This window comes from Schistocerca americana, chromosome 3, assembly GCF_021461395.2.
Source record: "Schistocerca americana isolate TAMUIC-IGC-003095 chromosome 3, iqSchAmer2.1, whole genome shotgun sequence".
Lineage (NCBI taxonomy): Eukaryota > Metazoa > Arthropoda > Insecta > Orthoptera > Acrididae > Schistocerca > Schistocerca americana.
The window spans coordinates 108,449,435-108,466,465 of NC_060121.1; the positions used below are offsets into that span (position 1 = coordinate 108,449,435).

Below are 17,031 nucleotides of genomic sequence, written 5' to 3' on the forward strand. Positions count from 1 at the left end.
CTGTATATAGTAATACAATTCTCATTTCATAAAGACATCTTATGGCAATACAGTTTTAAATTCAATGAAATCGAGTGTCACAATGGCTGTTGCGTGTTAACCGGTCAAAGTAGTAAACTATACCGACAGATGACATAAAACTTCCTGGCAGATTAAAACTGTGTGCCGGACCGAGACTCGAACTCATGACCTTTCGAGTCTCGGTCCGGCACAAAGTTTTAATCTGCCAGGAAGTTTGATGTCAGCGCACACTCCGCTGCAGAGTGAAAATCTCATTCTGGAGATGACATAAACGTTAACCACAGGCACTTCACATTAACGAGTAAATATACGAAGATACTACTCCCTATACTAACCTATTCTCGTTTTAACATTTTATGGAATTCGTTTTGTAACTTATTGTATTATTTTACTCACTGTATAGCAACTGACATCATATATATATATATATATGACTCTCGTTAGTTAAGTAGTTCTCACCTACTGTGTTACTGTTATAATACGATGTTCCTTTCCTAAACATTTTGTTTTATCTGTGTCATTGCTATATTTCGATGCACATTTTATTTCCATTTAACTTTCATCCAATGACGTCGTTTAAATACCTTCTGTTACAAAAGTTCTAACGTCATTTTGCAGATAATTAATCTTAGTCGCTGCGAATTGTATTTGGTTAGTGCTTACGCCGCTGTCAGTGTACGAACAGTTCATTACTTTGGCAGTTGAACACGCTACATCTTGCATTCATGTAACTGACCCCTGTACTACCATATACAAGCCTTAAAAAATAAGAATTGTATTACTTCTTACAGTCGATGTACTCAGATTGTTGAAGCTAATAACTAGGTCTACAAGTATGGGTTGAGATAATTCCGCATGCAGTGCTCTATGCTGATATGTGTTACTTATTTCATAATTTCTGTACGTTGTCCCACAGGTTATGTGTGACGACTATATTTCGAAACGCGCAGTATTTAATAAAGAATTGTGCGATCAGGAGTATTCCAAAATTCTGTCAAATCTGAATGGTCGCCTACCTGTACTATGGAAGAAGACTCTACGACGAATCTGGAACCACCGTTGTATACCTCCCATAAGCGTAATGAGGATAAGCTAAGAGACGTTTTTCCTCGTTCTGCTTGCGAAATAAATAGAACAGGGGTCATTAACACCAGCACCAAGTCCTCTCCTACATGCGCTGCATGATGGCTCGCGAAATAAGTAAGCTATATCACAGTTAACATTAAACACTGACGCGAACGAAACTATACGACAACAGAAGAAAAGTCGTCCCAGTAAGGAAAAGTGCGAAAACGAGCCTTTTATGAGACAGCTTCTAATGAGTGTCTACGAAGTGCCACAGAATTTACTATAAGGTATTCTCGTAGTTCGTACAAAAGCACGGAGGCCACATCTAATTGAGAACATATTTAAATCATGTACAGCAGTCGGGAATCTGGTTAGACATCGAAACACCTAGCTCGGAATTGGCAGTACGTTGTTGGTGTATGAACACTATATTGAAGAATATATCGTCGTGACCATAAGTACTCGGTTTAGTCGATGAACACAATCTGAACTGTTGTATGCAGATAAATCGGAACATTAGAAAATTGTAGCACAATACAGGCCAGCTACAAGCTGTTGACACTTTGTGCAGCGATTCGTAGTTCATCCCCACCAGACACATATTTAACGTATAGCTCGTAGACGATGGGAAGACGAACTGTTGTTTGGTTACGGAATCCAGGATATTCACTGGAAGCAGACACATCCATTAAGTATCCGGGATGATACGCACTGTGCGATTCAATTTGTAACGACTACTTAAAAACCAACTCGATTCTGTATTCTCCAGTAACAAGCACACCCCACTCCACTCGACTTTGTTGGCTGTACACGCTGGCGTAACATGTTTCATAAATTGTACTGAGTACATTGGAAGACTCGGTTGGTCCTTATCATTGTGGTGTGAAGATGACACTTTTTGCTGTCGAAACTGGTGGCATGTTTTGAGGAAATGGCGATAGATTACAATACAGTTGTTGGTTTCAGTTATCATTATTCAAGTACTTCATGTCCGGCAGCTGTCCCGTTGTCTTCGATGAATAACCAGGGACTAGTGGAGAATAATTTTGGATCTAACTTTAGAGTGTCTTACGAAACCTCGTTAGTGCCCTTGTGTATTCCTAGGCTGTTCGACATTTGACTGATTCTCGTCGGAACTACGCAAGTCCTGCTAACAGGTCCCGTTCAGCCAGTGTAACTTTCGGTAAGAGGGTTACGTAAGCTTGGTGTGACAAAGTCGCCGCTCACCCGCCGCCTTGGCGCTTTCACTGCCAGCTAAAATCACCTGCCGTTCTTCTGTTTCTTTTTCTTCCGCTACGTTTAGTGCCGCTGACTCGTCAGTTGCATATCCGTAAGCTAACCCCGCGGAGAAATCACGCGGTGTAGCGAGTATAATAACGCTGCGACTTTCGCCCGTGACCTCCGGAGTCACGTTCAGGTACTTTCACCGCCTAGACCTGCCCGCTTAACTCAGGACGGATTATGCCACTGACCGAGAGGGAAGATGGGGAACATTATGGTGCACAGTTAAAGGTAATTTTGGTCCTGGGCCCATGAAGGTCGCAAGTTGGGCTTTATAAGCGCACAAATCATAGGATTATTAGTGAAACTTACTGCGATCTCTTTCCGATGATTTCGTGGTTCAAATGTCTCTGAGCACTATGGGACTTAACACCTTAGGTCATCAGTCCCCTAGAACTTAGAACTACTTAAACCTAACTAACCTATGGACGTCACACACATCCATGCCCGAGGCAGGATTCGAACCTGCGACCGTAGCAGTCGCGCGTTTCCTGACTGAAGTGACTAGAACCGCTCGGCCACCGTGGCCGGCGCTGATTTCATGCCTCAAGTGTAAGAGAAGTCGTAGCAACAATAAGACGCTTGGAAACACCTATTCATTGACCACTAATGACGACTGATGATAGACTGCGCACATTAAGAGCGAGTCTGCTCAACATAGACCGACACGATTACCCTATACGAAACGTGGGTTGTCCTAAAGAACAACAAACGATGAAGCTGTTGACAGCGTATTTATGATGGACAGAAAACGAAGATTATAGTCGAAGCCTCGTGGAGGAGGGGGGTTTCCTTCGTATTTATCTTTATCTGTAGTTCCTTAATTCGACTACCAGCATTTTCAATTGCTTTTATTTCATCACTCAGTTGTACTCTTCTGCTACCTATTACCCACTTAAATTATAAATGGTAGATGTTTGTCAAAACATATTTCCTCATAGTAGCTCGTTTCATCATGCCTTGAATTTCTTATTTTGTCTACCCATTTTATCTTTTCTCTCTGTCTCCAATACTAAATCTGATATTCCCCCAAAAACATTCGGTAAAACACTTTTCAAGTTCTCGTTTTTAACTCATGTGATGCTTCACCCCAGGAGTAATTTTTGAGTCTTGTTTTCCTCACTCTGAAATTAATTTTCCTAGTCAGAGGAAATCACGTTTTTAGGACACGTCGTCCCGCACGTTAATTTCATTATTTCAATAAACGTCTCCTCAGTAGTAGTCTTCAGCTATATATCTAGAAGTTCACACATTAGGCCTTACTCTTAAATTTAGGCACATTAATTATAGATATTTTAGTAACTTCCTTATGTTAAGTTTTCATACCATACTCTGTGCAAGTTTTAACTACTCTACTATCTTTTGTCATTTTTGTTTCAGTGGAATTACCCTCAGACTTCAGCTTATTTCTAATCATCCCTCCTGCTTTAAAATCGTCCACTTCAGCTGACACCTCTTCCCGTATACATATTGACTTTTTTGGGATACTTCCAATTTTAGCATTATTGGTGTCTCCAATCTCAGGCGTAGTTTTACATTTTGTACAGTGAATAAACAATAAAAAAGCCTTATATCACTCCAGCCTATTATTATTTGCTTTAATATTCTCTCATCTGGTCCAATTGGTACGATTAAATGCTTTCTTATAATATATGAAACACAAAAGCAGCTCCCTGTTTACCTTTAAACACCTTCCTGAGCTCAGCCTCAGTAAACCAGCTGCGTCTCTTGCCCCTTATTCCCCATACAAATTAAAACAGGTTTTCTTCCAATACTTCTACCGTTTTATTTTCCATATGCCTAGTGATTGCAAGTGCATTAATTATTCCTTTGCGTGAAATAAGGCTGGTCAACCCATAAACACTGTACTTCTTGCGGTTGTTTTCTTTGACAGTGCGACTACTTTTACCTGCAATAAAACATTTGACCATTTACCACTTTGATAGACTGTACTGGCCATTATAGTCAAAGTGTTTTCTCCATACTCTGGCATATCATCAGCTCATCCTAAGTGTGACAACGCGTGTTCCTTCTTTGCACCGTGCTGGCATGATCGAAACCGATTATCTGAAAACATTATTGTGATTGTGTCAGTAAATGAGAACAGTTTTACCAGTTCTAGCTACTACTATCATTTGCAGACGATTCAGATGTCATACCCGCCGCATGTTCTTGATGTCTTTTATCATACAGCTCACACGAATTTCAGGTCCTCTTTCGTCACCATCTCTCCCCTTTTCTTTCAATCTAGAGATCGCTTACGTAACAGACGCTGCCGGAAATGAACTGATGTGTGTAAAGTGCAGAACTCTATCGGAAGCAACCATGGAATTGAGGACGAATCATGGAAAGTATATGTTGTTGTTGTCTTGAGTCCAGAGACTGGTTTGATGCAGCTCTCCATGCCACTATATCCTGTACAAGCTTCTTCAGCTCCCAGTACCTATTGCAACCTACATCCGTCTGAATCTGTTTAGTGTATTCATCTCTTGGTCTCCCTCTGCGATTTTTACCCTCCACGCTGCCCTCAAATACTAAATTAGTGATCCCTTGATGCCTCAGAATAGGCCCTACCAACCGATCCCTTCTTCTAGTCAAGCTGTGCCACAAATTTCTCTTCTCTCTAATTCTGTTCAATACCTCCTCATTAGTTATATGATCTACCCATCTAATCTTCAGCATTCTTCTGTAGCACCACATTTTGAAATCTTCTATTCTCTTCTTGTCTAAACTATTTATCGTCCACGTTTCACTTCCATACATGGCTACACTCCTTACAAATACTTTCAGAAACGGTTTCCTGACACTTAAATCTATGTTATATTTTAACAAATTTCTCTTCTCCAGAAATGCTTTCCTTGCCATTGCCAGTCTACATTTAATATCCTCTCTACTTCGACCAACATCAGTTATTTTGCTCCCCGAATGGCAATACTCATTTACTACTTTAAGCATTTCATTTCCTAATCTAATTCCCTCAGCATCACCCGACTTAATTGGACTACATTCCATTATCGTCGTTTTGCTTTTGTTGATGTTCATCTTATATCCTCCTTTCAGGACACTGTCCATTCCGTCCAGCTGCTCTTCCAGGTCCTTTGGTGTCTCTGACAGAATTACATGTCATCGGCGAACCTGAAACTTTTTATTTCTTCTCCATGGATTTTAATTACTATTCTAAATTTTTCTTTTGTTTCCTTTACTGCTTGCTCAATATACAGATTGAATAACATCGGGGATAAGCTAAAACCCTGTTTCACTCCCTTCCCAACCACTTCTTCCTTTTCGTGTGCCTCGACTCTTATAATTGTTATCTTGTGTCTGTTCAAATTGTAAATATCCTTACGCTCCCTGTATTTTACCCCTGCCACCTTCAGAATTAGAAAGAGTTTTGCAGTCAACATTGTCAAAAGATTTCTCTAAGTCTACAAATGCTAGAAACGTAGGTTAGCCTTACCTTAATCTATTTGCTAAGATACGTCTTAAGGTCAGTCTTGCCTCACGTGTTCCAGCACTTCTACGGAATCCAAACTCATCTTTCACGAGGTCGACTTCTACGAGTTTTCCCATTTGTCTGTAAGGAATTGGTGTTATTATTTTGCAGCATTTGCTTATTAAACTGATAGTTCGGTAATTTTCACGTCTGTCAACACCTGCTTTGTTTGGGATTGGAATTATTATATTCTTCATGAAGTCTGAGGGTATTTCGCCTGTCTCATATATCTTGCTCCCCAGATGGTAGAGTTTTGTCAGGACTGGCTCTCCGAAGGCTGTCAGTAGTTCTACTGGAATGTTGTCTAGTCTAGGGGCCTTGTTTAAAGAAGTTAGAAACTGCAGGCTCATAGTAAAAGCAAATCGTAAAGATAACGGGAAGAAAATACGAGAAATGATGTCATTAGGACACAATTTTTTTGTGAACTGGAGTGTTCTAAATAGATTGTTCAGCATATCTACAAAAAGAAATCTGGATTGTATAAAAATTGTTAAAATGTTAATGCCTTCAGAAGAAAGTCGTCTTAAAAAACTACGGTCTTTTGAGTATTTACGTATAATCATGTTTCAGCGAGAAATGTAGAGACTGTCAGAAAAAACTCATGGACGGAATAGCAAGTGAGAAACAGTTCAATGAGAAATATCAGAAAGTTTAATCTACCGCCTACGTTTCGTAATAACTGTAAATATGACAACTGATTTCAGACCAATGTTGGTAAGACGAAGACACCTTCAAAATCTTCAGATGAGTTTCTGTCAGAACTTGGCGTTGAGAGTCCTTCGTTTGATGTATAGAACTATGCGTTAACGACTAATTTCCGTCTGCGAGGCACATTAAATTTTAAATTATTCATTCGTATTATGAAATTACGATTCTTGGTGGTTAAATATCGCATATAGCTAAATCTATACTTCGTTGCTGCATTGCATTGCGTAGTTCAACTTCACACACAATACTCACACTAGCCAGCAATGAATTATAAGTATTCCGGAAAGCTTGCAGTATTGTAAGCGTGTAAACTAGAACCATGTTTATGTCCATAGGAAGTTTCAAACAAAAAGTAAGTTTAGTACTTCAAAACTTCCGTCTGTTTTAACTATATTCCAGAAGTTCGATGCAAAATACATTGCCGTTTGCATGAAGTGGATGAAGGAATCAAGAAATGATATTACAGTTGTCGAAGCTGTCGTCGTCTGAAGTTTGCAAATGTTCACATAAACGTTTGAAAGCAACGGCAGCATACACAACTTGGCATCGAATTTACCGCTGTCGAACCGAGAATACCGCAAACCGCAGGACTGCAGCAAAAACTAACCGCTGCCCGCGACCTGGAAAGCCTTAGGATTTGAGTGTCACTTGGCATCATTCGATATGCCCGGTAGTATCCGTATTTACGTCATCAGTCAACAAATACCGATAACATTCCAGTCGTGTTTCTAAAAGCAGTGGCGGAAGTGGGTACGAAGCTATTGTTCAAATTTGTAGAATCTATGAGGACATGCTGTCTGACATTCCACGGAGTCCCGAAGAAAGCAAGGGCATACAAACGCGACACACGTCGTAGAATCAGCTTTGTATCCTAATTGCTCGCAAGAGTAACATACATGTAAAAAATGGAGAATAAAACTGAGGATCTGTTAGATGACGGTCACTTTGGTTTAGGGAAGGTAAAGGCAGCAGAACGGAAACTCTGACGCTACACTTAGTTATGAAAGGAAGAGTTAAGAACAATGAAAAAAAAGCTTCCGGCGGTGTAAATTGTTGCGATATATTTGAAAGGCTGAGAAAAGTAACTATAGGCTATAGAGAGAAATGCAATCTTAAATTTCTTGTCACGTCAGTTCTTAGTGTGTCCACGACCTTTGCCACCTAAGATAAAAGGAGTGAACATGGCTCCAAGTACGGACAGAACATTCCACAAATTTTATAGTCCTTAAGAAAAACATTTCTCAGAAAGTAAGTCTGGGCCACAGCACTGTAAGGTAGTAGATGACAAAAAGTGGTAGAGACGGCATAAAAGAGAATCAAATCGTTGACATGTGCTGCTACAAAGTAATACTGTTAATTAAATGGACTGATAAGGAGTGAAGCGGGTTTCCGCAGTTTCGTCGAGAAACGAATTACATGTAAAACAGAGACACATCCTGGAGTAACTTCCTAAGTACGGGAGGAAGCAGCAGAATATAAAAGCCGTAGGGAAAGACAGAGATTGAAATATGTTCAAATAATAGTCGAGGACGCTGGTGAAGGTGTAAATCGCGGTGGCCCTCGTAATTCGAATCAGAACCCTAATGCCCGCAAGCTAACCTCTGGAAGCCACTGAAAGTGGTGATCGCCGTTTCTTAGTATTTTCAACATGTAAGTCGTTCCTTTTTGTGGTTCATGTTACACATTTAGAAACTTCCACTGTTTATGAGGTAAGAAAAAATTGGAACAATTACTTGTGTCGGTCAGTTTTACTTTCCTTCACGAAAGGCTACTATATAATCTACATTAATTTCGACAATTCCATCATGCTGCATGACGTACACTATCAAAAAGGGATATTTTCGTACTCAACTTAAGCATCAAATTATCTTCTCTAGAATTCAGATCATTAGCCCATCATTACGCATCCGATTTACCCATCTAGTCTTCAGCATTCTCCTGCAGCATCACATCACTAAAGCTGCCACTCTCTTCTTGTCTGAACTGTTTATTCTCCACGGTTCACTCCTGTCAGATTACATTAGATTAGATTCAGTTTTCGTTCTTCCATAGACCCAAAAAATGAGATGATTCTCGTTCATGTGGAACATGTCAGAAAGTATAACATAAAACATTTGGATATAATATTTAATAACCTCATCATTTGTCAGGAGATGCTCGAAATAGGTGAATAGAATGTCTTAAACTGGAACAGCTAATATTTACAGAATCACCACGCTGTCAGAATAAAACTTTTTATGCACTATTAATAAATTTATCATACAAAAATACCTAATCTTGACCTGTGACCAAGTACTGTCAAAACTGAAATCTAACACACATTTTTCTTAACCTGGCTTAAGAGTTTCTGTTAAGATATTCATCTATACAGTTGTAGGAGTTGCCTCTCTGTTTATCTCAAAAACCGAGTTCTTAATAGTTGCTGGCAATTTATTAAAAATGAGTGTTCCTGAATATTGATCCCTTTCTGGACCAAGGTTAGTGATTTTAGGCCTTTAAGTATGTTGTTCTTATTCCTAGTACTGATTGTATTGAGCTATTGGTTGGAAATAAAGATATATTTCTTACAAAAAATTTCGTTAAGGAGTAAATATACTGAGAAGAAGTGATTAGAATACCAATTCCTTTGAATAGGTTTCTACATGATGTTCTTGAGATTACACCACAAATGATTCTTGTCACATGCTTTTCACCCTAAAAACTTTTGCTCGGTTTGATGAGTTACCCCACAATATGACCCTGTACGACATAATGGAATGAAAGTCAGCAAAGTATGCAAGTTTCTTTTTATATTTATATCTCCTACATTTGACATAATTGTCATTGCAAATACAGACTGGGTTAGGGGCTTAAGCAATTCTGTGGTATGGTCTTCCCAACTGAATTTATTATAGTGTTGTAACCCAGAAATTTAACACTGTCAACCCCTTCGATCCGCATGTCTTCATATTTTATACACAAACTGGAAGGAAATCTCTTACAGGTTCTGAATTGCATATAGTGGGTCTTCTCAAACGCAGGCAAATACTTTCATAAATGTTTTCGTGACATTGCTTTTCGTGATGTTTCCAATCATTATTTTATATCCTATCTGTTTTCGTCATCATCACTTCATTTCCTGTCCATATAAAACTTAACTTACCTATTACATTTAGTATTCGAATTCCTAACCCATTTCTCTTCCAAGTAGAACCCCACAAGTGCCGTCACCTAATGCCCCAGGAACTCCGTCTAGTGGATAAGCATCCATAATGAGCGAACACGTGTCTCGGCTTATCTGTAGATACTCATCTGATTCTTCAAAAAGACGCTCAAACTTGTCGAGATATTTTCACGATACTTTATGTGCCTTTTACAGCGCGTTCTCCTCAAACGAAGTGGTGTCTCAGAGGTTAGCATCGCGGCTTCGTAATTTTGCTTCCCTTGTTCGAAACCCAATAATTGTTTTTTTATAGATATTTTAATTTATTTTTGTTGTTTAGATTTATATACCCATGTCCTTAGAAGGTCACTACATCAGTGTTTCTTACCAAATTAGGGGCACAAGGGGATAATATTAACTGTAAAATTGTAACTGCATTTGATAATAAGTGTCACACATTTATTTTATAATATATGTGTATATGGTATGTCGAGGGTTTACAATCCTTTTAAATTTTATATTCTTATGTTTCATTCTCATATCAATTCTTATAGTAATTTATTCATATTTTTATTCTCCAGGAACATTTGGTGCATTCCCTTGGACGGTACTGATTATAGAGACATTAGAAGCACTAGTATTCCAAACACCACGAGCACGGCGCGGAGCCAGGTTTGCCACATTGACATTTCTCCGTACGAATCTCACTCGGAAATGGAAGGTCGTTAATACTGGTGAGGATTTCACACGTTCGCAACAGTTTCGCTGCACACCATGCATAACGCATCACTTTTCCGAAAACAGGCGCTTGCGGTTGATTATGAATGAAGATATATTACAGGAATTTCACTGAAAACAATTTCAAGTAATTTTCTCATTTTTTAAAGTTCATTCATCTAACGAACATTTATTAGACGAATGAGGACAATGTTATAGCAATATGCACTGGAAAACATTCATGTAGTAATCTTCCACAAACATTGGTATGTAAATGAAAAATGGAAATAAAAATAATAATCGGATTTGGGATACAGGGCGTAAAATTCAAAATCCACAATGCTAACCAAAGTGTTCAAATGGCTCTGAGCACTATGGGACTTAACATCTATGGTCATGAGTCCCCTAGAACTTAGAACTACCGCACGACCACGAGCTGCGGACAATGCTAACCCCTGAGCCACCAATTAGTCTGAGGATATCACGCGGCTAAAGGGACATAAAGTGCCTCGAAAATACCTCTTTTTTTTCAGAAACGCTCGAGTCTCTACAGATAAGCCGAGACATGTTTTCGCTTTTTTTGGCCCCTCTCTCCGAGCGGAGTTTCTCAGACATCGGGTTATGGCACTTGGTGTGTTCTCCTCGTCAGCATCGCCTAATTTGATTTGACTACATTCTCTTAGTCTTTCTTTGCTTTTACTGATATTCATCTTATTATCTTGTTTCAAGATGCCCTCTTTTCCTTCCAAATCGTTCTCTGACTCCGTCGTGAGTAGCATATAATCGAAAAAACCACAAAGGAAATTGTTTTTTACTTTTGACTTTTATACCATTTTCAGATTGCTGTAGGGCACAGTAACGCTTGTAGTTACGCATTTTTTAAAGTAATCGGTAAGATACGCCAAATGGGAAGACAAATTTTGCTACCATGACGCAGTACTACCTTCACTGCCGCGTAAACATAGAAACATAGAATAACAGGTATCAAATTGCCCTGCGCAGGCAGAGTTCATCCTTACATGTAGCAGTTTTAATTTTTTTTTTTTTTGTAGTTTCTTGGGAAATCATAAAGAACACCAAGCCAAGCTTCTTTCGAAGAGTTACTAAATGCATCTAAAACAGTAAACTCCTCCGCTAGACAAAATTTCTTGTGTGAGGATAACACGTTCCCCAGAAGATGAAAGCCGGAAATATTCATGCCACTAGAGCTTACGTCTCCACAAGTAGACGTCGACTAATTTCGATTACAGTGTAAGAATTTCACTGAAGGCAGGTAGCCGCGGACTGAATGAAGCATTGTACCATGAAACGCGTTGAAGGCCTCAGGGCGACCGGGCACCTGGGAAAAAGCTTGCACTGTGCAGCGTGAGACTCGACAAAGTCCCAAAGCACTCCGCCACACCACGTTGTGGGCGGAGTGACGAAGCGGATCCCTAACGACTTGGGCGCTGTTCCACATTCTGCTCGGCCATTTAAGCGACTCTGGGACAATCACAGTTCTTGCCCATAGTTTCGCACTGCTGAATGAGAGTTAGCGCACCTGAAGAAGTTTCTTGCCCGTAAGGTCCAGCAGTACTTTCTCCCAAATTCCACGGCACCCTTCGTCCACTTCCTCCGCGAAATTTTGATGGCTGAGATCTTCGTACGTTAGCAGATGATTAAACGGGCGCAGAAAGTTTTGACTGTACAATTGTACATCGAGAAATCTAACCGAATGTTGACCCTTAAACTGTTAAATGATACCTAAGTGAACCAAACAGCTGCTAAACTAAAATCTTGACCATGTAAGCAGGGGATCCCGGGTTCGAGCCCCGGCCGGGGCACACATTTTCTGCTGTCCCCATCGAGATATATCAAGGACACCAGTCGGCAGCTGGGGGTTTCAGTTGTTGTTGTTGTGGTCTTCAGTTCAGAGACTGGTTTGATGCAGTTCTCCATGCTACTCTATCCTGTGCAAGCTTCTTCATCTCCCAGTACTTACTGCAACCTACATCCTTCTGAATATGCTTAATATATTCATCTCTTGGTCTCCCTCTGCGATTTTTACCCTCCACGCTGCCCTCCAATTCTAAATTTGTGATCCCTTGATGCCTCAGAACATGTCCTACCAACCGGTCCCTTCTTCTTGTCAAGTTGTGCCACAAACTCCTCTTATCCCCAACTCTATTCAATACCTCCTAATTAGTTATGTGATCTACCCATCTAATCTTCAGCATTCTCCTGTAGCACCACATTTCGAAAACTTCTATTCTCTTCTTGTCCAAACTATTTATCGTCTATGTTTCACTTCCATACATGGCTACACTCGATACAAATACTTTCAGAAACAACTTCCTGACACTTAAATCTATACTCCATGTTAACAAATTTCTCTTCTTCAGAAACGCTTTCCTTCCCATTGCCAGTCGACATTTTATATCCTCTCTACTTCGACCATCATCAGATATTTTGCTCCCCAAATAGCAAAACTCATTTAGTACTTTAAGAGTCTCATTTCCTAATCTAATTCCCGCAGCATCACCCGACTTAATTCGACTACATTCCATTACCCTCGTTTTGCTTTTGTTGATGTTCATCTTATACCCTCCTTTCAAGACACTGTCCATTCCGTTCAACTGCTCTTCCAAGTCCTTTGCTATCTCTAACAGAATTACAATGTCATCGGCGAACCTCAAAGTTTTTATTTCTTCTCCATGGATTTTAATACCTACTCCGAACTTTTCTTTTGTTTCCTTTACTGCTTGCTCAACATACAGATTGAATAACATCGGGGATAGACTACAACCCTGTGTCACTCCCTTCCCAACCACTGCTTCCCATTCATGTCCTTCGACTCTTATAATAGTCATCTGGTTTCTGTACAAATTGTAAATAGCTTTTCGCTCCCTGTATTTTACCCCTGCCACATTTAGAGTTTAAAAGAGAGTATTCCAGTCAACATTGTCAAAAGCTTTCTCTAAGTCTACAAATGCTAGAAACGTAAGTTTGCCTTTCCTTAATATTTCTTCTAGGGTGAATCGTAGGGTCATTATTGCCTCACGTGTTCCCAAATTTCTACGGAATTCAAATTGATCTTCCCCGAGGTCGGTTTCTACTAGTTTTTCCATTCGTCTGTATAGAATTCGCATTAGTATTTTGCAGCTTTGGCTTTGTATACTGATTGTTCGGTAATTTTCACATCTGTCAACACCTGCTTTCTTTGGGATTGGAATTATTATATTCTTCTTGAAGTCTGAGGGTATTTCGCCTGCCTCATACATCTTGCTAATCAGATGGTAGAGTTTTGTCAGGACTGGCTCTCCCAAGGCTGTCAGTAGCTCTAATGGAATGTTGTGTACTCCCGGAGCTTTGTTTCGACTCAGGTCTTTCAGTGCTCTGTCAAACTCTTCACGCAGTATCATATCTCCCATTTCATCTTCATCAACATCCTCTTCCATTTCCAGAATATTGTCCTCAAGTACGTCGCCCTTGTATAGACCCTCTACATACTCCTTCCACCTTTCTGCTTTCCCTTATTTGCTTAGAACTGGGTTTCCATCTGAGCTCTTGATATTCATACAAGTGGTTCTCTTTTCTCCAAAGGTCTCTTTAATTTTCCTGTAGGCAGTATCTATCTTACCCCTAGTGAGCTAAGCCTCTGCATCCTTACATTTGTCCTCTAGCCATGCCTGCTTAGGCATTTTGCACTTCCTGTCGATCTCATTTTTGAGGCGTTTTTTATTCCTTTCTGCCTGCTTCATTTAGTGCATTTTTATATTTTCTCCTTTCATCAATTAAATTCAACATTTCTTCTGTCACCCAAGGATTTCTACTAGCCCTCGTCTTTTTACCTACTTGATCCTCTGCTGCCTTCACTACTTCATCCCTCAGAGCTACCCATTCCTCAACTACTGTATTTTTTCCCCCCATTTCTGGCAATTGTTCCCTTATGCTCTCCCTGAAACTCTGTACAATCTCTGGTTTTATCAGTTAATTTATCGGTTTATCAGGTTTCAGATAATTATCATTTATTCTAGACAAGCTGCAGGTGCATCAATGGTATGTGTTCTTTCGAGAACAGTTACAGTCTTCATATATATAGTTAAAGGCTTCCCAGCCATTGACCTTCGTCTGTGCGAATGCGCACAGGTTGCCCGACCCCTTACGGGAATCGTCACCATAGTCTGCGCGAGCAATGCGTGAATGGGCAAGTACCTATTAGGTAAATTACGTATACAGACTGCGGGCAGTTGAGAATGTTCGTCTCACGGGAACCGTGCAAGGGATAAGTCCCTGCAGTCGCGCTATTTATCTGTGTCCTCGGTGGCTCAGATGGATAGAGCGTCTGTCATGTAAGCAGGAGATCCCCGGTTCGAGTCCCGGTCGGGGAACACATTTTCAGCTGTCCCCATAGAGGTATGTCAACAACACCTGACAGGGGCTGAGAGTTTCAATTAATTATCATTTATTCCTGAAATTCTTCGAAATGATTAAAGTGTTTGTGTCAGGTTAACTGAAGACCTCACTAGAATTCCTAATACAACCCTGCATAGCATTCTAACAGAAAAGAAACACGTGTTGTCGCTTTGTACCCCACTCACTCACTGACGATCAAACAGTTTGCTGAATGGAACAGTGCGAAGACATGGAAAGATCAACTGTCAGAGACCCAGATTTCATGACTCGCATCGTAACAGGTGATGAAACATGGCTTTTCCAGTACGAGCCTGTCCCCAAGTGTCAGTGCTCTGAATTGAAAGATGTAGAATATCCTAGACGGATAGAAGTGTACCCACACAAAAGCAGTTTTCTCTTTCATTCAAAAGAAATTAACCACGAGGAAGTGGCTCCAACAGGTCACTAACGGAGTACGGATGAGTACTTGACTGTTTTAAATCGTTCATGGAGACCATTGTTGACTTTCGTCCTGAATACCGGAATCAAGAAGCATGGTGTTCGTTGCACGAAACTGCAGCGGCACACAAAAGTTACATCGTACTCGATTTCTTGCCTTAAAATATTTCGTTGCGCTTGAAAACCCCCCACACTCGCCTCCATCCAACTCCGGTTCTTTCCGAAACTGTAAATGGCATTGCAAGGAAAGCGTTTCGACCCAAAGTCAGATATGTAGAATGCTACGACCACCGTAATGCAGACGGTTTTGAAGGTCGAGTATCAGTATTATTTGGAACAATTTTCCCAACGCTTTCTGTTGTGTACTGGCTCACATGGAGCCTATTCTGAACAGTAGGACAGCGTGAACTAAATACAAACAGGTCTTGTATTTTATTTCACGTCAGTCGGCTTTCCTGCGGGACCCACTGTGCAGGACCACGGCGCCGGCAGCTGTCTGCTTTGTTTTGCTTACCAGGTCGTCGGCGACGATGAAGATGATGTGCGGCCGGACGGATGCGGTGGCGACCCTCAGGTGAGCGGCCAGCAGCAGCAGTGCGCAAGCGCGCAAGGCGGTGGGAACGGACGTCATCTCGCTCGCCTGCGGCAGACAACAGACAGACATCTATACGACCTGCCACTTGCTGTTTTTCCGCGCCTCTCCTCAATCTCCACCGACAGTTGTTCCCCTTCGTGCTCGAGGTCAGGCCATAACACATCCTTCCACAGGACGTTGGGCCTTCCTTGAACAGCTAGGGCAGTATGGAGGGTGGGAAAAATAAAACTAGCCCGTAAAATATTTCATGCACCTAAACATAGGCAACCTAGCCTACATCATCCCCTTCGAAGACAAATGATATCACTTGGATTGCCTGTCTTAAGATACATGACATATTTTCCGGGAAAACACTAGTATGCCGAACTCTTGTTCGGTCATTTATGTAAGTATTTATTCCCTATTTAGCCTGGAAACATTAATGTCCTCTTTTGCCTCTGACGAGAACTGATTCCAATGAAAGGTTGACACCGAGTCGATGACGAGTGTTCTTCCTATGTTGAATAATAAAGAGATGGAAACATAATATTTTGGTATTTCTGAAACATTTTGGTTTTAGTTCGCATGCTAAGATCATCTCCTGTAGCACCGAGTCGGTGTCACCCTCTCATATGAATCAGTTGCATAACGGTTCAGATTTACGGTTCCAGATTCATGGCAAAAAAAAAAATGGTTCAAATGGCTCTGAGCACTATGCGACTTAACTTCTGAGGTCATCAGTCGCCTAGAACTTAGAACTAATTAAACCTAACTAACCTAAGGACATCACACACATGCACGCCCGAGGCAGGATTCGAACCTGCGACCGTAGCGGTCACGCGGTTCCAGACTGAAGCGCCTTTAACCGCACGGCCACACCGGCCGGTTGTTTCATGGCACCATACGATAAGCTTGTTAATACGAAATAAGCGTATTGGGCATGAAGATGGCAATATTGAATTGCCGAAACTGGTAGCATGTGATATATAAAATCAAATAACCCAAAATATACGACTGTTGGTAAAGATTTTTGAATCTAGAAATACGTACCAGCCGATGTCCCCTGGCCATAATGGACCGACAGAGGCAGTCAAATTAGTTGTGGACAAGATAACGTCAGTAGATGATCAACGGCTTTAAGACCCACTGCTCAACCGAATCAATGCGACCCAGAGGCTGTTCAGCCTTGCAGTG

General features: G+C 40.8%; 1 protein-coding gene across 1 annotated transcript in view; it reads right to left on the reverse strand.

The window, feature by feature from the left end:
- LOC124605765 (arylsulfatase B-like) overlaps positions 1-15,897 on the reverse strand; it is a 76,837-nt gene extending 60,940 nt beyond the window's left edge. Inside the window, exon 1 of the mRNA XM_047137649.1 lies at positions 15,778-15,897. Coding sequence (XP_046993605.1) covers positions 15,778-15,894 — 117 coding nt within the window. The 5' untranslated portion in view covers positions 15,895-15,897. The remainder of the gene's footprint in view (positions 1-15,777) is intronic.
- Between the last annotated feature and the right edge of the window lie 1,134 nt (positions 15,898-17,031).